This window comes from Cavia porcellus, unplaced genomic scaffold (assembly GCF_034190915.1).
Source record: "Cavia porcellus strain 051 isolate PalLab524CR breed Dunkin Hartley unplaced genomic scaffold, mCavPor4.1 scaffold_19, whole genome shotgun sequence".
Classification (NCBI taxonomy): domain Eukaryota; kingdom Metazoa; phylum Chordata; class Mammalia; order Rodentia; family Caviidae; genus Cavia; species Cavia porcellus.
Genome location: NW_026947502.1, coordinates 4,320,464 through 4,342,704, shown reverse-complemented (window position 1 = coordinate 4,342,704; position 22,241 = coordinate 4,320,464). Strand labels below are relative to the sequence as shown.

The window sequence follows — 22,241 nt, the reverse complement described above, 5'->3', positions numbered from 1 at the left end:
AAAAAAAGGTTAATTGCTGGGCATGGTGGCGCATGCCTGTAATCCCACCACTCAGGAGGAGGGTCTCTGAGTTTGTGGCCAGCCTGGGCTAGAAAGTGTATCCTGAAGGGCATATGTTCAAGGGTATCCTGAACTGCATAGCAAAACCCTGTCTCAAAAAAGACAAAACAACAACAAAAAACAAAAAGCCCCAGCTACCTATAAAAGCTGCTGATAAAAGTCACACAATTAATGCAGTTCAATTTGCAACTTGCCTGAGCTTCCTGAGCCAGAGTTACAAAGGAAGACGCCACCAGTTACACACTTATCAAAAGGGGAAATAGCTGAGTGTCAGAGGAAACAAAGTTTTAAACAGTTCGGCGTGTCCAAACAAATGTCACAGGGAAGGCTGAGGTGAGGAGTCCTGGAAGATACGGAATGAATGAGTCCGTCAGACAGGAGCAGATAACTGTCCGTGCAGGAGTCACGTAAGCAGCTGGTTACAGACGAGAGCTGCTGTGGGCATTTTACCGGTACAGTGAGCTCTGAACAGGCTCAGGGCGTTACTTCTGAGAAACACGGGAGATTGTGCAGGTGCTAGGGTGTGGGTAGGATCCGTGTCCTTGGCCCGGAATCCTCACTTCCTCTGAAATCAGCGTCCTGCTGGCAGGGCTACCCTGCAGGCACATCAGCCTTATATTGCTTTGGACAGCAATGTGCTTTCCCGTGAGTTTTCTAGACTCCTATAAGTGTCACAGGCTTTTTGATTTTTCCTTTAAAGCAGCCCTAGGAAAGGACTCATTTCTGATTTTTGTTTTGGTTTTAGTCCCAGGGGTTTAGCGGGTTTAGTCTCCTGAATGCACTCCCTTCCCGTTTTTATTTTGAGACAGGCTCTTGGTAAGTTGTCCAGTTGCTCAGGCAGAGCTCAAACTTGCAGTCTTCCTGCCTCAGCCTCCCAGAATGCCAGGTTACAGGCATGCACCACTATACCCGGAGCATGTGCCTCTCCTTAGGATGTAACACTGTGCATGGCTAGTTAAGTCAGGTTGCTAGTTTAATGGGAAGATTCCTAACACTGGAGTTTATTACTGAAGAGCCAGGGGACAAACAGAAGATCTTAGTGAGACCCTATCCTTTGGTTTATTTGAGTCATATCAGAGCTGGTTGGTTCGACACAGCACAAGGAGAAATAAAAAATAAAAATAATTGGAATGAAAATGAAACCTAAAATTTGGTTTGAAACACCAGAGGGCGCCCTGCGCTGCGGGGAAGCCAACAGCCACCAATTCACCTTCACACCAGGCCCTGATGCTGTGTCCAGCTGCTCCGGAACAGGCTGGACTTTCGAACGTTCAGACTCAGGAACCCCACACAAAAAGTCTGGTTCCAGGACACCAAGTCCCTGTGCAGCAGGCACGGCAGGAGCTGACAGGTGCCCTGTGCACCCCGTGTCCTTTGCGCCGGTTCCAAGCTCAGCACATCTAAGCTCAGACTTACCCTCAGCCCTTACACTGCGCAGCCCACATATGAGACCACAGACTGAGGGGAGCTGGGAGGGCAGTGGATGGTGGTGCCCGGACCCACAGGGCAGCTCGCCCATCATTCTCAGAGGAGAACCCCAAGGCCTTGGAAGCATCCTGTGTAGTGCAGAGGCAGGTTTAACTGCAGAATCAGGGGACCCCCTGCCCAGCGCACCCTCCACCCTGGTCCTGATGGGTTGCTCTGGCTTCCATCCCTTCCAGTCAGGCCCAAGTCCTCTGCTGTGGGCTGGTGGGTCATGGGCTGAGTCCTCTGTACTGGGGAGGCCAGCTCAGTTTCTGCTCTGGGTCTGGCCCAAGCAAAGTGCTTAGTTGAGTTTTTCAGCTATAGCGAGAGTCACTGCAAGGAAGAAGGATCCTGGGTACTTAGAATATGAGAATGGCCTTTGTTAGGCCCAAGAGTCCTGTGTCGCAGGGACCACCGGCCCTTAGGAAGCTACAATTTCTGTTCCAAGTCCATCTACTCCCCAGTTTCTAAGACCATTGTCATGTAGGGATGTGGGCTCGCTACCAAACGGGCTTGAAGTAAATCTTGCCCCTCTTTGCCCCTGCAGGGAGGACCGCAGCCCCTCCTGCTGGGTCCACTGAAGTCTGCTCTCTGCTGGGACTGTGTGGCTCCAGCGGCTCTCCCCACCTGCTCACCTCCCCACCCTCGATAGACATCCAGACTGGGCCTGAGGCAGAGAACCCTTCATAAATAATTGAAGGAGTGGAATTTGAAAAATTCCATTTTGGCAATCTGACAGCTGGTACATGTCTTCAACTAAGATAACACCACATCTCCAAAGCCAACGGGTCATCAGACTCTTGAAAGCAATGAGTCACCCAGCCAGGTGCAGACTTTTGAAACAGGAATCATCAGGCTGCAGTTAAAGGGCCACTCCTCCTAATTACATGGTGACAATAGATATAAATGGGGGTAGTGCCAGGCCAACAAGAGTGGTCACACCAGCACTAGAGGGGCTGGTGCCTGTCGTGCTGGAGGCGCCCTTCATCTCCCCTCTTCTCGTCTGCCCATACTGGGGGCTCAGAGAGAATTTGGGGACTCACTCCCGAGGCTGGCTCTGACCAGTCCATCTATGGCTCCCTTGGTTTCTTCCCCCCAGAAAAGCTGCAGAAGGTGTCGAGCACCTCTCCATACCCTTGTCCCTCATGGCTTTCCTTCTGCGGCCTGCTATTCCCAGCCATAGCAGATAGGCCAGTAACAGCAGGCCTATCATCAGCGCAGTGAGACTAAGCCTACATAGAGCTGATAGACTCGAGGTTGATGCTGACCTGGGCAAGATCAGATCTGTCCAGAGGTACTGTCATTAATTCCTTCTGTCTGACCAGGTGCCTTTCCACCTGTGTAGCAGCCCTACCGACTATCCTAAGTCCCTTCCTAGGCTACAGACAGAAGCCTCAGCCGGCACAGCCCAGATCAAAGGCATCCCCTGGCTGTTTATCCCTCAGCATCCCGTCATTTGTGTTTCTCCCAAGCCCTGTGCTCCTAAGAAAGGCTATCAGTTATCTTGTGGCTGCTTTTGTTTCCTTTCGTGGTCAGCTGCAGAGGTGGTTCTCTGGGAGAACCTGCCCTGTCCATGACTGGCCTAATGCCCCATGGCTGCAGCTCCCACCACAATGCACATATACTTCAGGGTGATTGAGCTTTGGAAGCATATCCTAGTGTTCGCCTCTTTCTTGGCTTTTCAGAAGGCTGAAGGCAGGAAGCTGGTGGCTCAGAAGCCATTCCTACCTAGTATGAAGGCCACCACATAGTTGGAAATCTGGCCCATGCCCACGATGACAAAGAGCACTGTGAACATCTCCCAGTTGACAGAGAAAATCTGCAGGAAGCTGAAGCCAGTTTGCACAGCCATGGTTGCAAAGAGAATGTTCTTCCTTCCAAACCTGTGAAATACAGAATAACATAAGACATGAGACATACAGGCTGCAGCAGGCAGCAACTCAGAGTGTGCCTTGGTTTAGAGACCTAAAAAGCCTCGTGTGTTTGGAGGGGGCACTGTCCTTAATGAAAGATTCATCCATTGTGCATTCAGTAGCTTAATGTGCTCTTAGGGGGCAGAAGTTGATTGGAGATGGGTCACTGTAGGTGTGACTTGAAAGGGTATATGCTCAGTGGAACCCCCTTCCTGCCTGTCTTGCTTTATTCTGCCAGGTGTAGCTCCCCAATAAATATTGGTCTGATCTCCAATGAAAGACACACAAGGAGAAGGCTAATAACCACTCCGTTTATTTTAGGTGTGTTCTGTCTTATATACTTGGTGAGAACAAAGGCGTCCCTTGAGGAATCCTAAAGATAATTTATGAAAAGTACATGTTCTGCTTGAGCTGATAGCACGAGAACAGCACCAAGAATGTTCCCATATCCTGCAACTGCAAGGCTATGTCCTCCCTCCAAGTCATGCTATGCTTATCTTCAGAGTCCTTAGATGATAATAAGCTGACCCTAAGGACAGACCACATTTACAGCTTAGATGCAAGGTACTTCACATATATATTTTCATTGTTGACTCTCACACCAGACCCTTCCATTGTGCCATTTCTGCCTCAGAGTTAGCTGACAAAGGACTGAAACCTTGAGCCAAAATAAACCTCTCCTTTATGTTGTAGGTATCAGGTATTGGATCCTAGGTATAGAAAATGACTAGGGTTCCAAGAGTAGGGTAAGTGATGTAACTATACAGAACTACGTGGCTCAAAAGCCTTTAGAGTTAGTTTGCAGGAGGCATTTGGAAAGGTTTGGAGATGTCAGGTAGAAAAGCCTTAAACACTGTAAGCAGACTGGTAGGAAACTCAGAAGACCAGAATGCTGTTGGGAATGAAGAGGATAAAGGCCAGGTACAGGAGGTTTTTGTTACAAATAACTCCACTGGCAGTTGAGCTGGAGCCCATGTGTGTTACACTCAGGCAGAAAATGTGTGTTATGGTGGATACATTGTGTCAATTTGAGGAATTTAGAAGTTTAACTAAGGGACTCAGCAGGGAGCCAGGATTCTTACTTTGTAAACACCATGAGCCTGTACAAGAGGAGGGCAGGGAGATGGTTGAGTGCTACCCTGACCCTGGGGGTGTGTGGTAACCTACTTATAATATAAAGAATGGGAAGAGACTTGTTTTCCCCTTTTTGCTCTTGCTGCTTTTGCTGTCTTCTATCACCTTGAAGTGTTGCCTCTGTGCTATGCCACCCTACCTTGGAGCCAGCTGATTATAGAATGAAACTTCCACAAACTGTAAGCTAAAAAAATCTTTCCGTCCTTAATTTTGGGTGTCTAGTACTTTGTCCCAGCAATTAGAGAAAAGTAAGCAAGACAGAATTTGGTACCAGGAGTGGGCCAATGCTGTGACTATACCTGACCATATGGTTCAAGAGCTTTTGGAAATGGTTTATGGGAAGAGTTTGGAAAGGTTCAAAGATGTTGCCTGAAAGAATAGCACTGGAATGCTTTAGGCTGTTCTGTATATGAGATTCTGATCAGAGCTCAGAAAACTGATAAAAATCCTGCTGGAAAAGATCAGGCTCAGGAAGTTTCTGCTGGGAGTATGGACTACATTGATTGTTGGAGTTCAGATGATATGTGTTATGGCTTGGCACAAAGTTTGTCTGCATTTTGCTTATGTCCAGAGATTTTGTCTGAGACTGAGATTAAAGACAGTGGATTAATTAGTCTGGCAAAAGAAATTTCAAGGCAGTCAAATGTTGAGGCAGTGGCATGGCCATTGTTGGGGATTTTTAGCCAGATTTATGTCAAGAGCAAAGAGCCTAGTAGGATTATTTAAAACACTGTGAGTCTAGCCAGGAAAAAACATCCAGTAAAGCTGTGAACTGTAAAGATAGAGCTGAGATATCAATTGCTGAGAAGGAACAGGAGAATAGAAAAGCTAGCCCAAGGGTATCACAAGAAGCAGCAAGTCTTCACCCTTTGCAGCCTCAAAACTGCAAAAGTGAAAGACTTTGCTTTAAGAGAAAGCCACAGAATGCCATCTTTCAGAATGATGGTGGTGGCCACACCAGGTTCCAGAATAATGGCAGCATAGAGACCTTCTTCAGAATCGGGTTCAGAGTGCTCAGTGTTACAGGCATTTGACCTCTGTAGTCAAGAGAGAGGAAAGCGTGGCTACTGCTCCAACTGACAGCAGACCATGGCATCGTCCACATGGCACTGGTTTTAGGTGCATACAGAATGTAAGAGTTATGAGGTTTAAAAGGCTTCCACCCCAATTTTGGAAAGTCTGAGAGACTAGGCTATTGGATATTATGTCCCAGTGACAGGAAAGTGACTAAAACAGGGTGTGTTGCAAGGACATCACAGTGACTTTGTCTTGTCTTGGAGCTGGGAAGACTTTCTCTCTTGTACCCTACCAACTTCCTCCCTGATGAGGCGTTGGGCATTTGTCTCCCAGGACAGACCTTTGGAGATTCTGAGCCTTGTCAGAAGGCCCCAGATCTCAAAAACACAGAGAAGCATATTCAAGGACCATGCGGAAAGAGAAGGAGACACAGAAAGGAGTTGCTACCACATTTCTGGGAAGTGGGTATGGCACAGATGACAAAGATGTCTGACCTGGGAATTCTGTAAGTCCAGAACCAAGGTCCTGCAAGGGCAGTGGTTTTTAAAAGTGGCAGCAGTCAGAATCTTCTGGAAGACTTAAAAAGTACAGACAGCTCCTTAGTCAACAATGGTTTGACTTAGGATTTAAAAGTCAACCCTGCTTTGATTTTTGAACTTTGACCTTTCCCTGGGTTACAGAGATGCTATTTTTTTAATGCCCGGCAGCAATAGCAAGCTGCAGCTCCCAGCCATCCTCTTAATCAACCAGCACTCTCTAGTTTCCTGTACTGTAAGCTGTGACAGTCAGTAGGCTAAGGGTATTATGTGTATTTCCAACTTGGGATATTTCTGGCTTATGTGGGGTTTCCTAGGCCATAACTCCACTACAGTCAAGGAGCATCGACATAGTGACCAGGATTCAACAAGTCTGGGATGCAGTCTGAAGGGTGGGATTTTAAGTTTCTCTCCTGAATTTAATGTGCAAACCACTTTCTATGGGACGATAGAGATTCCCAGCTATGCCTGTTGGTGATTTCATAGTTAGTTTAACTGTTAATTTCACATTCTGGTAGGATAGAGGAAATGGTGGAGAAAATGTCTCAGTTTAATGTCTCAGATATCAGGCCATTTGGTGGGGGTCCCACTGGGGTTTTGGAGCTGGGGGAGGAACAATGGTGCCTCTGGGAAGTCTTCCCCAGCACCTCCATTTTTAAACCAACTCCTCCCTTCCCCCCCCCCCCCCCCCCCCGCTCCTCTGGGCTGGTGGAACTTGTGCCCTGGTGTTGAAATGCTGTTAACTCCAGCTTGTGAGCTCCAGGAAACCTAGACTCAGCCTGGGTCAGCTCTGTGGTCCCAGGCCCAGCCAGGACCCAAAGTTTGAACCCAGGAAGTGCAGAGCTAGTGCTCACTGTCTGGCCCGACTCTGTTAAGGGGTCAGTTATATAAGATCCACTACCTGCCCCTGACATGACTTTCAAGAATCAGGAAGGGATGGGGTGATGGCAGCATTGCGTTCTGAAACGGATTTGGAGTGAGGACTTCACTTAGGTGGGTCGGGTGACCTCTCACCCACCATAGTCAAAGCCCTGGAAGCAGGGGCTGGGAGAAGAGAATCCAAGTGGGCAGGTGGGGAGTGCCGAGGACAAGGCCCCTCGATCGCTGACTTAGGGCTTGAAGGGCCTCCCCTTCTCTAGGGGAGAAACCTCCTGAATCCAAGCCGACCCCAAGACAGGCAGTGAGCCACCCCGACTTTTCTCCCTCCACGGTCCTTACCTGTCTGACAGCTGCCCAGACACGAAGGAGCCACAGAGCACGCCCACGAAGAACAGGGAGGTGGTCAGGGGGGTCTTCCAGTCATCCTCACACACCAGGTTCCACTGCCAACGAAACAGCAGGGTTGTGAGCCAAGCCCACCAGCAGGTGCCATGCCCAGCCAGTGCTCCTCCCTGTGCCAGGCTATGCCCAGGGCGCCGTCCTGACAGCTCCGTGGCTGATGCCTGACCACCATTCTCCGCGGTGAGCGAAGCTTCTAAGCTGCTTGTGCTGCCCAGGGAGAGGCCCAGGCTGCATCCGGGGACCCCCTTAGCTGCAGAGCAGTGTGAGGCAGAGTGGACCTTGCCTTTTCAGGAGGCAGCCCCCGCACGGAAGGAAGATGTCTGAAAAGCCTGGGGATCAGGGGGAGGCCATGGTCACTTGATGCAGGGATTAAAAAGTGTCTTTCCTCACGCAGGATAGTGCAAGTGCTCTCAGGGATGCTGAGTTTTATTTTCTGGGCACCCCTCTCCAGTCACTCCAAGGCCAAGCTTAGGACTTGCCAGAGGGCCCCTCCATGCCAAACAAGGACTAACCCACCCCTTTCCAGGGCGCCTGTCACCTCCTCCTGCCCCTCCCTGGCAGCCGGCCTTCTCAGCAGCTTGGGTTCTCGGGTTCCCCAGAGACCAGGCTCTGTCCCTCTAACAAGTGCCTGCTGGTTGGGCCATAAAACGAGTTGCAGCCGGAGCTTCAGTTCCAGCTACTGACTTAAGTCAATTCAGCAAAATCTTAAGGGAGGTTGTAAAGATTTCAAAGTAGGTTAATTATCTCTCATGAAAAAAAAAAAAAAAAAAAAAAAAAAAAAGAAGTAGGTACCCATGAGTCTCCCGAGCCTGGGAGGAGGTTTGGGGGTGCGGCTGCGAGGATGCAGCCTGGAGGAAAGACCCCGGCCGCCCACTCCCGGGGGTGAACCTGCTTCCAGGAGCCGGAAAGCAGTTCGCTGCTCACAGGCGCGGTGCAGGCGCCACGGAGGGAGGGAAACACGCGTTGCTGTGTAGACCGCACCGGCTCCTGCACGGCGAGAGTGTTTGTAAAGACATGCGTGGAAAGTGGAAAGCTAAGGGGGATGAGAGGACCCGGAAACCAAGCGGAGGGAAGTGACACGCCGAGGAGGCAGGGGCGAGACCAAGCCCACGGCGTCCTCCCGCGGACCCGCCCAGCTGCCCCGCAGCTCGGTCCCGGGTGCGTCCCGGACCCGCATGGTCGACTTGTGCCTTCTCGTTTTATTTGCTTCTTCGTACATGCTTGCGATGCATGATGAGCGTATTTACCAGGGTGTTGGTCCCTGAACATGACACAGCCTAAGGCTTTTCCTCCTTCATTCCCCACCTTCGCCTGGCTCCCTGCCTCTTCCAAGCATTGGCTTCCTTTTCATTTGAAAAAAAACTCTATTTTCTTTTTTTTTCAATTATTTTTTCCACCCATTTCTCTCCCTTTCCTCCCTTCCCGCTCTCTTATTCCCTCATCCATTTGAAAAACATGTCCCTAATTCCTATCTATCCTTTTTAGTTTCTCATATAAGAGAAACCATGAAATATTTAAGTGTATATGTCTGAGTTATTGCACTTAATATTATGGTCTCTAGGTGCATCCACTTACCTATGAGTGCCTCGAGTTTATCTTTCTTTATGGGGGAGTAGTATTGTATTGCATAGAAGTACCACACTTTCTTTATCCATTTATCTGTGGATGAGCACACAAGCTATTTCCAAGATTTAGCTGTTGTAAGTTACAACCTTGGACATGCATGTATTCCTGTACTCTGATGACTTCAACTCTTTTGGGAAGATTCCTAGAAGGGGGATTGTTGGGTCAAAAGGAATTTCTAGTTTTAGTTTTTTGAGGAATCTCCACAATGGTTTCCACAGTGGTTGTGCTAGCTTACACTCCCGCCAACAGTGCAGACGGGTTCCTTTTCCCCCACATCCTCGCCAGCACTTGTTATTGGATTTCTTGATGACAGATATTCTTTCTGGAGTAAGGTAGTATCTCAGTATTGTGTTAACTTACATTTCTCTACTGGCCAGTCATGTTGAACATTTTTTCATGTATTTATGGGTCATTTGTACTTTTTCTTCTGTTCATTTCAGTTGCCCATGTTTTGACTGAGTCTTTTATTTTGGGGGGGATCTAATTTTTTTTTAGCTCTTACATATATTGCAGACATTAGATCTCTGAGGATTAGCTGACAATATTTTCCATTCTGAAGACTGACTCTGCACTGTGTTGGTTGTTTCTTTTGCTGTGCAGAACCTTTTTGATTTGATCCCTTTGTTGATTCTCAGGATTATTCTTACTGGCACAGGTTTTCTGAGTACTGAGACCTGGAAGTCTCTCCTATATACCTTCTTTTACAAAAGGGCCACTCTGATGTGGAAGATAATGTCCTCAAAGACACCCTTGTCCTAAAGACAGAAGCCAGGGCCAGGAGGCTTCTTCTCCTTGTGCTCACAAGGCTGGCTCCAGCAGGGTGCTCAAGCTCAGCTCTGCGGAAGAAAAGCAGTATAGGGCAGGAGTCAGGGTTTCCAACCGTAGACACAGCGCCAGGATCCATCTGAGACCATGCTCAGATAGGGTGGCCTCACCTGGTACTGGGTTAGAATGCCTCCATTAAAACTCATGTTGAAATGTCAATCCCACTGTAAAGTACTAACAAGCTAAAAACTTAATCTGACCAAGGCATCCTTTGGGAGGTAATTAAGGTTAAGTGAGGCCATAAGGATGGGGCTTTAACCCACTGGGACTCTCACTTTATAAGAGGCAGTGGGATCTCCATTGGCTTGTGCTGCCTTGCAGAGTCTCTCCCAGAAAGAAGGACCTCACCAGATGCAGCTGCCGAATCTTCAAAATGTTGAACCGAACAAATCTTATTCTTTGACAGTTGCTCCAGGACTAAGACACCTTGTGGTCGCTGAATGGGCTTTAGAGACGGGGCACTGGTCCCCCTAATATTGTATCTGCCAGCCCACAGATCAGAAGTGGTAGAGGAACATACCTGAGTTAGTGGCTGCCTAGCTCCAAAAATAACCCTAGCTTTAGACGAGAGCTTGGAATCCGCCCCTGATTCAGTAAGACATGGGTGATTGAAGCTCCAAAGCCAAACCAAGATGCGGAACCCTTGTTCCAAAGCTAAGACTGTCAACACAGCTGTAGCAGAGCTCTGAGATCAAGTGTGGAGCTCTGGGGAACCGTGCAGGTGGCATGGTCGCCAACCTGAACCTAGCCTTGGTAGGGGCTCAGCCTGGTCTCTCTGGAGAACGGAGCAGAGGGAAGCGTTCTGAATGGTGGGGGGTACTGGTATCACAGACAGCTAAGTTAGGTAGAAATATTAATTTCTAGGCAGTCAGAGAGGGGCAGGGCCCTTGAGAGAGTCAAAACAAAAGATAAGACACATTAAAACTGGCTGGAGATGAATTTGGAGACAGCTGAGTCTCAAGATGGAGACACGCTGTCCAGTCCTGCAAGCGTCCCTGCAGATAAACAGCAGCCGAGATGGATTGTGAGTAGCACTGCCTGGTCCAGGGCTCCATCTGGGCGTCAGACACACAGCGGGGGACCAGAGCATGTGGCCCGTCCTCCATCCCTTTCCAGAAATGCCTTTGTTCTTTCCATGGTAGACATGACAGATAAGATATTCTTAGACACTGGGTTTAGTTTAACCTTTTTCTGCAAACGGGTACCCTCTGAGAGAAAGTGGAACCCCAAGGAAGATATTGACTATCACACTGCTTTGCAACTAGAGTTGTTCTATAAGGGAGAGCAGTGGTCAGAGGCACCACATGTTTAGAACTTTTGTTTCTCTAAGAGCAAGTCCTGATTTAGGTTCAAAGTGTAGATGTGAACCTCTGCCAAGCAGGTGGCTCTGGCCCTGAAGCCTCACTGATGCATCTGCCATTACTGAGGCTAACGTTCCTCTCCCTAGTGCTAATTTTTTTTTTTTTGTTTTTGAGATGGGGTCTCTCTATGTAGTTCAGGCTGGCCTTAAACTCATGGTGATCCTCCTGGCTCAGTTCCCCAGTGCTGGGATTACAGGCCTGCATCACCATGGCTGGAAGGAGATTTCTAATCCACTGCTAATTAAAATCTCTCCTGGGCTATATCCACCTCTGTCTGATTTCACTCCTCAGGAAGCTGGGTGGAAAATTTGGCCCAACCCTTGTCTCTGTGTCCTCTGAGCTCAGTGATTTATCAAAGAAGATCTGGGAAAGTTTCCCGATAATCCTGATAAGTACCCTGAGGTTTTAAGAGGATTTACTCAGATCTTTAAGCTGGACTGGAAAGATGTAATGTTGGTTTTAAATCAAACATTACCCCCCTCCCCATAAAAACTAAGCAGCATTACAGGTTGCTGTTACACTTGGAGATGAAAATAATACTGCTCATTTTAGAAGACCAGAAAAGAGACAGCAGGAGGAAATTCTGGTTCCTACTGGGGTCCCGGCAACCACTATACAGGATCCCTACTGCTCTATCAATGGAAAGGAGATCGAGATAGAAATCATTTCCAAACTTGTATCCTTGAAGGCCTAAAAAGAACAAAAACTAAACCCTTCAATTATTCTAAATTATCAGCTGTTAATCGGGGACCAGATGAAAATCCCGCGGCCCTCTCAGATCATTTACAAGAGGCTTTGTAAGGTGTACGACTGTTCCCTGAGGCACTAGGACGGGGGGTTATTCTTTTTTTTTTTTTAAATGTCAGTGTGGAATGATACACCCTTTTAACTTGCAAAGGGTGAACAGAAAGCTACTATATTTCTCTAGGACATTTATAAAGGGTTATCTTCACCTTGAGAAGAAACTGAATAAAAATAAATGTCCACGGGTGGGTTACTCTTAAAGACAATTTTATTACCCGGTCAGCATCAGACAGCAAGAAAAAGCTGCAAAATATGCCTTTCACTCTAGAGAGATCACTCCATGCTCTAGTGAGAGTCTCTTATAATCAGACTAAAGGCGCCAAGGGGAAAAAACAAAGAGAACAAGAGAAAACAGCTGCTTTTGATGTGGGCTTAAAAGGAGAAGCCGCTGTTCTGATTGCTGGGACTGCAGAAACAATTGGACAACGCCCACTTGTTATGGCTGTGGGGAACCAGGACATTTTAAAAAGCACGGTGATAAAAAGCATCACACTAGAGGCTCCCTCCACATGCCTGAATGCAGGGGTGACCACTGCGAGTCGGACTCTCTGAAGAACAAAGGTCCCAGGGATCAGGCCCATCTTACCACCTGGTCCAGAGAGACTCAAGGGCCTTGGGGGCACTCTTCACCCCTTCCCCTGGCCAGACTGTCATCTCCGTGGAGGAGCCCTGAGTGTCGTGATGACGGCCAAAAAGAGACCAGCCTGTTGCCAGGCGTGGGAGCCAGACTTTCATTTCGTGGTTTCCACCCTGGCCTTCCTTCCAGCAGCGTATCACTGAGGAGGGGTTCACTGTTTCTCACAACCTCTAGGCTGTGCCTGGGATGGGTTTCTCTTCTCCTATTCCCTTTTGATCATATCTGAAAGTTCAGTTCACAGTTTGGGAAGAGATATCTTATTTAAATGCTCTGATACACAGCACCCAGGGCAGACATGACTTCTTCTCATGGAGACCAAAAGAAACCCTAAAGTATGGGTAACCAAAGGTGACATTGGGAGAGCAGTCAGAGTTGCCCCAGTACAAATACATCTTAAAAGCCCCACTATTTTTCCTCACCAGACACAATATCTTCTAAGAAGTAAAGCTAAAAAAAAAGGAATATTGCCTATAATCGACAACTTAAGGGCACCAAGTTTACTTACATCTTATAACAGCCTTCAATATTCCAAAAACCTCACAGAGAGTAGCGGTTGATGGAATCTTAGATTGGTAAATGAAGCAGCAGTTACCATCCACCTGGTGGGATGCAGCCCATATACTCCCCTTCCCCAGATCCCTAAAGATGCTAAGGTTAATAACAAGAAAGTCAAGGTGGAATGAGGTACTGGAGGGAGGGGGAGGACTTAAAAAGGAGACAAGCTGTAGTAGATATAGGTACCAACTCCCCAAAGTAATTATAAAACGCATGCACTGCAAGATGTATTAATAAAATAAAATCTTAAGAAGAAAAGAAGATGTGGCTGGTTCTTAGTATTAAAAGTAAAAGATGCCTTCCTTTGTATTTCTTTGTACCCATATTCCCTGTTTTCTTTTAACTCTGAAAACCCTCACAATCAGGCCTCTCTGTGGACTCAAAGGCTCAGCAACAGTTCCCTTGTCTTTAGACAAATGTTTCCCCTTGACTTGGTAGTTTCAGGTGTTCCCAAGTCTTAGACCTGCAATATGTAGATGGCACACTGTTACATCCCTCCTCAGAGGAGCTCCCCCACCAGGGCACTCATGCTCTGCTGAACTTTCTGGCAGACAGAGGTTACAGGGGTTCTAGGTGTAAGGCACGACTTTGCATTCTTAAAGTATAGTCAAGAGACCCCAATGACTTGGGAAGGGGGTTAAACCTTCACACAGCACAAGATCCTAAAACTGCTAAGAGGATTCCTCAAAATTACAGACTTTTGTCACCTTTAGATAGCAGAGGAGTGTGGTGAGATTGCATGCCCTCTTTATCAGCTTGTAAAGAAAACCCAAAAGGCAAATGCCCATATTTTAACCTGGGAATCTGGTTACTAGTCTGTATTCCAGAAGCTTAAATAAGTATTTCTAAATACTCCAGCTCAAGCCTCTGGACGGGACATCATGTCAACCTTTATGTCAATAAAAGGCAAGGAATAGCCTTGGGAATGATTGCACAAGGTTGGGGGTGTGCATGTGTGCCCAACAGCCCATAGGGTATCTGAGCCACAAATTAAACATAGTAGCAAAGCAATGGCCAGCTTGCCTTAGAGCTGGGGCCACTGTGGCTTTTCTGGTGCTGAACACATTTAAACTGACCGTTAGTCAAAGATCTCCCTGTATATAATGCAGCAGGACCTCATCCCACCAAAGGAAGCCTGTGGCCATCAGACTCAGTCCAAATATTCTCAATAAAAAATTGAATGGGGGCTGGGGATTTCAGCATAAGCACCTGCCTTGCAAGCAGGCGATCGTGAGTTCGATCCCCAGTACCGATAAAAAAGTTTAAAAAAGTTAAAAAAAAATTGAATGGTCTGTCTCCTATGACAGCCAGTTTCTTCCTTTGGTCTGATTACAGTCAGATGATGGCAAATTATTCAAGTTAATAGGTAGTCAGAGGGGGATCTGGCCCTCAAATAAATCAGCACAGAAGATGAGACACATCGAGATTGTGGATGGAGGCAAATTTGGAGAAATCCAGGCCTCAAGATAGAGACACAATGGCCAGGTCTGTGAGCCTCTTTAGAGATATACAGCAGCCTGAGATCACCCAGTGCCATGAGCTAAGATAAGCATCAGACACATAGCGGGGGACCAGAACATCTGGACCCATCCTTCCACCCTTTCCAGGAATGCCTTTGCTCTTTCCATGTTCTGGATACACTAAAGTTACCAGTGCTCATTATATACACTGGCTATGTGTCTTACTTCCCTATTGGATCAGTACTAGCTAGGTGTCTATGCTTACGGGCCAGCTGAAGTCTGACGTGTAGCTGCCCGTGTTATACCTACATTTGATTTTGCTGCAAAAAACATCCTTGGACAAAGATTGCCTCAGCACCAACTTACTTCCAGGACCTACTTGTCCCTGATCTTTTTATCTTATTATTTATTATTATTATTATTTTAAAAGGAGTAAAACAAAACAGTAAAGTGAAACAAAACAAAACAGTGATAGGACAGTAGGAAATCCACCGTCCTTACTATATTGCATAATCTTAACCTTTAAGTAGTTGCTCAGGCTACTGGCCCAAGGCCTGCAAAGTCAATCAAACAATTTAAAAGTCAGGCTGCTTCCTTTTCAGTTACGGTCATCTCAGCCTGTGGGGTAGGCTGGGTTGGGGGAGGGAGGCAGGAGGCGGCAGGCGGAGGGGGCCTCCTTGCTGCTTCTCCTGGCTCACAGGGCGCACGCTGGCACACAGGGAGGCTGCTCAGCTCTCCTGCTGCTTCCCCGGGCCCTGGGCCTCCGCAACGCTCGCTCGCACGGGAGCGGGGCCGCACTGCTTCCTTGCTCTTTCTCCACGGCCACTGCCTCTCCTACTCTTAACCTCCTCTCTCCTCAAAATCCATCTTTCATACGGAAAAATGCAAACTCAGCACATCTGACCTCCAACAAGTTGGGAGTTATTTTCCCCACGACTGGCAAGGGCAAGGGGAGAGCCAGCTCCCAGCCGCTCTCTTTCTGGAAGCTACGCAGCCCCAGCTCTGGGTCTGCATTCCCTCCCAAGACAGGCATCCAGGAAGCCCTAACAGCACCCCACACGGCAGGAGGAGGTCACGTGTCTGCAGAGGACAGCTATTTCAGCCCATATGAGGTGCCACCTTCCTCTAGAGACCCTGGGAAAGGTAGTGAGACCTCGTGGCTTTGCCCACAGGTCATGCTGGGGCTGTGTTCTCCCGTGAGAGCACCATGCTCAAGATGTCTTTTGGGAAAGCTGTGAGGAGCCTGGTAATGGGACCCATCACTGGCAGGCAAAATTCCATGGGCCTGGCATTGAATAAATCTGCTGCCAGCTCTTTTCCTCCTGGGGAATCGGGCAGTGCCTTCAACAGAGCCTTGGGATTTAAGGGATGTGCCTTGGCGGTTCCATTGGCCACGACCCAGAGAATTTGCTGTGGGTAACAATGACACAGATCCAGTAAGAGAACATGTCCCCCTTGGTGGGATAGAGCTATGCCTGCGGGTTCCCGCATGTGGGGGTACACACACACGCGTGCTAGAGGCCCAGAGGTTCATGCTGTGCATCCTACAGAGGAGCTGGCTCACACTACCTCAGGCTGTTCCTGTAAGGAAAGGCTAACAGTATGGAAGCACAGCCCCCCTCCTCCTCTGGGGAAAGCGTGGGCTGTGGCAACCCACACTTGGCCCACACTTTGCAAAGAGAGGCACGGGAGTGCAGTCCCAGGGAGATACATTCAAACAATGCTCAGGGCCTCAGACCAAGCTGGATCACATGTCCTTCCGTTTAAAAAAAAAAAAAAATTGAAGGCAATTTCTTGCTATGTAATTCAAGTTAGCTTTGAACTCACCACGTAGCTCAGGCTGTCCTCGAACTCTTGTGATCCTCCTGCCTCAGCCTGGGATGACAGGTGTAAGCCACTATGCCAGGCTTTCAGTTCCATTTTAAAAGACAAAAGTCCAGGCCACAAGGTCATAGGGGCAGAAGTGTATTCTTGGCTCTAATACCTCCCAACAGTAACAATGAGAGGAATCCTAAAGATAGTGCATGGAGAATTTACTGAATGTGTTACATTGTTGCATGACTGCGGTTGCCTACTCCTTTCATCTTCCTGTTACAAATGTGTAAATGAAGGCACAGAGCAGTGAAGTGGGCAGTCCCGTTCTCTTAGGGGACTGGTCAAAGGAGTTGGTTAATCATTTGTTCAGATGACACTGAATACCTGCTCCAGGCCAGACTCTGTATTGGGTCAAAGATGCCAAGCTTGCCTTCATAAAGCTCTAGGCAAAACATGTTTTATGGGACAGAGCATGCGTACACACACACACTGAGAGTTCAGCAGTCCTGGGTGCTGTGTTTTGGGGTCACTTTTGCCTTTGTTTTCTGGCTAAAAGGGAAAAAGGCAGCTCTTCCTCATCTTTTGCTGGAGGGAGAGCTCCAAAATCAGAATCATCCACAAAGTTGTATTTTCAATAACATTACACAGGGCTGAGCACATAATGGATGTTTAACAAGTTGTTAATGAATGAATGGTGAACAGTTAGAAGTAACAGAAAAACGAGTTTGGAAAATGCATGGCTCCCCCTGTGGCTGGGGAGCATGAACTGTACCTTGAAAATCACTTTTAACCTTGAACTCTCAAAGTAGCCCAAGTATGGCAGTCTTGGCCATCATTAGGCCATAAAGGACCGTAAAGATAAGTCTATCTGCTCGGTTCTGTTTAGGGCTCTGGAAGGTAGCCTGGTGTCGGGCAAGGAGCACAGACTTTCTCTAAGGCTACCCTTGCTGGGTGTGTGCCTTTGGGCATGGAGTCAGCTCCACCAACCTGCATCTTCCTGAAGAAGTAACAATACTTTGGGGTTTACTGCAGCACAGGACAGGAAATGTAACTAGAGCGTCTGATATATTGTAAGTCTTCTTAAGCTGCAGTCTCCTTCCTGCCTACCTCATGCCTTTGTACTAGGCAAACCCATGATTTAAAAGACACGGATGAATAAGCAAATATTTTACACTTAAACCTAACTAGGTCAAAGAGAGTCTTAGACATAATCCTTCCATTAAATTACTAAAGCTAGAGAAGCTCTTACCACAAGGTATAAAATTCTTTTATAAATGGGCTTTAATCCCAGAGATGACTGTGAGTGGAAAATTAGCAGTGGTTCCTTTAAGAATGAAAAATGTATCTCTATAATGTTTGCTCACAGTTATCCTTTATTGGGGGGAAGTAAGAAGTAATAGTTAATAACATATATTCATCAAATTCCTTCTTTTTGACCTGGTGGTGACTTAAAGCTGGAAATTTCTCGATAATCTACAAAATAAAATAAAAAACAATAAAAAATCCCTGAGTGCTGAATGCTTTTTGTACAAGCTTTATTTAAACAAAATTTACATGTTATAACATCTTCTCTTTTAAAGTATACAGCAGTGTTAATATATTCAGAGCTGTCCAAATACTGGTGCTGCTGTATCTAATTTTAGAATATTTGCTCCATTCCTAAAAGGATTAAGAGGCACACCTCATTCTTTCCTCGCAACCTTTGGCAACCAGTAAGCAATTTTGTGACTATGTGGATTTGTTATGGATTCCATAACATGTAAATGGAATTCATGTAAATGGAATTATACAATATGTTCCTATTTGTTAGTTTTGCTTCTTTCATTTAGTATAGTATTTTGCAGGTTCATACATGTGGTTGTAAGTCACAGTAGTATTACTCTCCTGTGTGGTTGAATATTCCATCTACCAGATAGACCACATTTTACTTACGTAAACATAGATTCTTGGGTTGTTTACACTCTTTGGGTACCATGGATAATGTTGCTATGAACATTCATGTATAAGATTTTGCAGGGACATATATTTTCATCTCTCTTGAGCATATACTTACTTAGTAGTGGAATTGTTGGGCTCTGTGGTAAATCTATGTTTTACCTTTTGAGGAACTTTCAATCTGCTTTCCAAAATAGTTACATCACTTTACAGTCCCCACAGTAATGTATGAGGGTCCCAAGTTTTCCACATCCTTACATATACTTACAGTAATGTTTACAGCAAACATTACTTTAGCTTTATAGTAGTAACACTCTCCGTTATTATGTATGTGTCTTTTTAATGCTGGTCATCCCACAGGGTATACAGAGGTATCTCACTGTGGTTCCCATTTGCATTTCCTAACGACTAATGTTGATGAACATCTTCTTGGAATTTTTAAATTAAATTTTTCCTATAGAACAGCAGGGCTGGAAACAAACTCTGTTTTTGTGTACTTTGAATGCCTTTCACTTACAAAAAATAGTTTTGCTTGGATACATGATGCTTGATATTTTTTTCTTTCAGCAATTAGAATACGTTATCCAAATGCTTTTGCTTTCTGCCCTTTATAATTTTTCATGAAGAGTCAAAAGCTAATCTTACTGGAATTCTTTTGTTGTGATAAATCACGATTTTTGCTTCTTTCAAAATTTTCTCTGTCTTTGTCTTTCAGGAGTTTTACTATGATGTATCAGATTATAGATTTCTTCAGTTATTGTACTTGAAGTTTATTGACCTTTTGAAATGTGCAGATTAGTATTTTCCCATCAAAGTTGGGATGTTTTCAACCATTCTTTCTTTGATTATTTTTTTCTGTTTTTTTCCTCTCCTTCAAGTATTCCCAGTGTGCATATGTTGATATGTATAATATTCACATTTCTCTGAGACACTTCTTATTAGTACATGTTTGCAGTAAGAATGTTCTTCCAATCCTATCTTTGCTGGTACTTTATTCTGTCTGCTCAAATCTTCTGGTAAGATCTGGTGAATTTTAAATTTCAGTTATTATACATTTTTATCTTATAATTTCTATTTGCTTTTTACTAGTATTCTGTATTTATGAGATATTATCTTCAAACTTTCTTTTACGTTTAAAATCATGAACTTTCTTTAGTTCTTTAAACATATATATTCTTTTGGTTTTGGTCCCTGGGATCGAACTCATGACTTCACGCTTACCAGGCAGGCGCTTAAGCCACTGAGTTAAATCCCCGGCTTATTCATACATTAAGTCTTTGCTAAATCTTTGCTTTTAAAGTCATTGTTAAATCTGACACATGGCCTGCTTTTTTCCTCATGAGTGGTCTTATTTTCATGTTTCTTTGCATATCTTTTTTTTTTTTTTTTTTTTTTTGGTAAAAATTGAACAAACAAAAACTAGCCTCTTAGAACACATTTTGTAGAAACTGGATACTGATAACAACTACCCCCACTTCCTAATCTTTCTGTTAAGCTGACCTGCTTCTGTAGGATCAGCTGGCTGTTGGGCTCCATTGATTGCTGATTGATTGATTTATTATTGACAGTCTCTCAGGGCATAAACTGTCCTGCAATATCCAATCCAACTGAAGTCAAGCCCCTTTCAGAAACAAGTTTTTTAATTTATTAAAAGAATCTATGCATTTTTTGGCTATTTTAAATAGCAACATATATGATGGATATTCCATTTATAATGAAATCTTTAAAAACAATAGAGTAGGGCCAGGGATTTAGCTCAGTGGCACAAGTGCCTGCCTGGCAAGCATGAGGTCATGAGTTCAATGCCCAGTACCCAAAACAAAACAAAACAAAATATAGTATAAAAGCTATATATGTATTGTTTTTCTAAATTTATTAATGGTGAACATATTCTGAACTGTAGCAAACACTCAAATTTTAAGGAATTTGATAGGAATATTCAATTAAGATTCATAATAAGGAAATGTGGCTTAAATGTATCTTGCATGGGCATCAGGTGTTTAAATATAGACAAAAATTCAGATATATTGCAATTTAATGTTTAAGCATAATATGAAACAATATAAAATAGGCAAAGTTTTTGGAATCTATAGTTCAATATCTTTATCTGAATTGAAGAAACACAAGCCCAGGTAATTTCTTTCATTCTTTTTGTTGTTGATGTATCAGGAATAGAACTGAGGACCTCGCACTGCCGGACAGGTGCTGTGCCACTGAGCTATACACCCTCAACCCCTCTCCCATTCATTTTTACAAGTTGGCATACTTTGCTAATGGAATGCAGTTCAGCTTTGCTGGTGTTCACCACTGAACTGGGCTAAGTCTAATTAGGATACTGGGTGGGGTAGCTCTTTAGGCAGATCTCTGAGGTTTGTTCTGAGTTCTCAAGGCTGCTCTTACATATATCTTCCACTGATTCTTTCTGGTGACCTACGTGCCCTGTGCCAGCTTGTTGCTTCACCAAAGCTACCAGTCTCCTCTTAGTTGTCATCTATAAAATCTCCATCACTCTCAAAACCAACCTCAGGCCTGACCTTCTATACCCTCTGCTTCAAATAAAGTTAGCTCCTGTGGGGACAGTTTCAGAGCTCTCTGTTCCACTGGACTATTTGTCCCCACTGGGCAAAATCTCAGTGCTGCCCCAAAGCCATGAACAGCCAAAGCTGCCCTTTATCTTAGGGCATGGGTGCTTCTCCATGAACAGGACCCTGGTACCGGAGTAGTCTCGGGTCTTTTGGGCTTGCTTCTCCCCACATAAAACACATGACCTATGACTTGTCTTTAGCATAGCCAAGGCCCCCGTAATCTCCACCCGTGGTGCCTTGGAAGAGGCTTCTCTATATGAGCAGGGGCTGAAGACGCAATGGGATCCCCTGGTCTCCCGGATGTACCCACCAGAGTTTCAGCCCCTGCAACTCAGAGCTAAGAAATGTGGAGGAGGGAGGTTGACCCCCATGTTGGGAACATGCACTATCCTTGACTGTGAGATGAGGGCAAAGAGAACTTTTTCTTGGACACTCGGTCTAGAGAGGAGCTTGGTCTATGCTGGTAAAGAAGGGATTGGGACCCAGGGCCACAGAGTCTTTTAGCCAGCTGCAGTAGACTTTCTTGAATAGGAGTTTTCTCATTTGATAAGGAAGAGGGGAGAGAGGATAGAGAGGGAGATGGAGGGGAGGGGGGAACAATTATAGCTGTCTCATGGGGAGGCAGATCTGTGTGGCTTATTTCACTGCCACTTTGGAAATCTTGCTGACTTACTTGTAAATCTTCTTTGGAGAAATGTCTTCTCTCCAAAATGGGCAAATGGTTTTACTCTGGTGTGTGTGTGTGTGTGATAGGGAATTGATCCCAGGGTTTCACACATTCTAGGCAAGTGCTGGACCACTGAACTGCATCTCCAGGCCTTCATAAAGGTTTTGAGACAGCTCTCATTAAACTGTCCAGGCTGGGATGCAGGTTGTAGTCTATTGCCTTAGCCTCCCAGGCAGCTAGGATTACAGGTGTGAGGCACCACCACTGATTAATTCTACTCATTAATAAATTGATTGTCTTTTTATTGTTGATTTGGATCTGGATACAACTCCTTCAAGAGCTATATGAGGCACAAACTTTTCTCCCATTTTTGGGGGTTGTTTTTTGGCTATTTAATTATTCTATTCACATTTCCCATTATAAATGAGCCAGGAGGCTGCTGGACCTTAAAGTGGTCTCAGAATATTTTTTCCTTTAGGTTAGAAATGAAACAAAAATCAGCTCTCATAGGTGGAGAGGCCCTGAGCAAAAATTTGGTGGTCCTCAGAGTAAGACAGAGGTCTATC

General features: G+C 45.7%; 1 protein-coding gene and 1 non-coding gene across 3 annotated transcripts in view; both read right to left on the bottom strand.

Annotated features, from left to right (window-relative positions):
* Positions 1 to 22,241, bottom strand: part of Slc22a4 (solute carrier family 22 member 4) — a 49,691-nt gene that overhangs the window by 20,256 nt on the left and 7,194 nt on the right. For both annotated transcript variants that reach the window (XM_023562739.2, XM_063230590.1), the window contains exons 2-3: positions 7,343 to 7,446; positions 3,253 to 3,407 (exon numbers count right to left, since the gene is read on the bottom strand). In XM_023562739.2, coding sequence (XP_023418507.2) covers positions 3,253 to 3,407; positions 7,343 to 7,446 — 259 coding nt within the window. The remainder of the gene's footprint in view (positions 1 to 3,252; positions 3,408 to 7,342; positions 7,447 to 22,241) is intronic.
* Positions 12,075 to 12,203, bottom strand: LOC111755371 (small Cajal body-specific RNA 24). Its single transcript, XR_002789933.1, has one exon. It is a non-coding gene; the product is annotated as a small Cajal body-specific RNA 24 (non-coding RNA).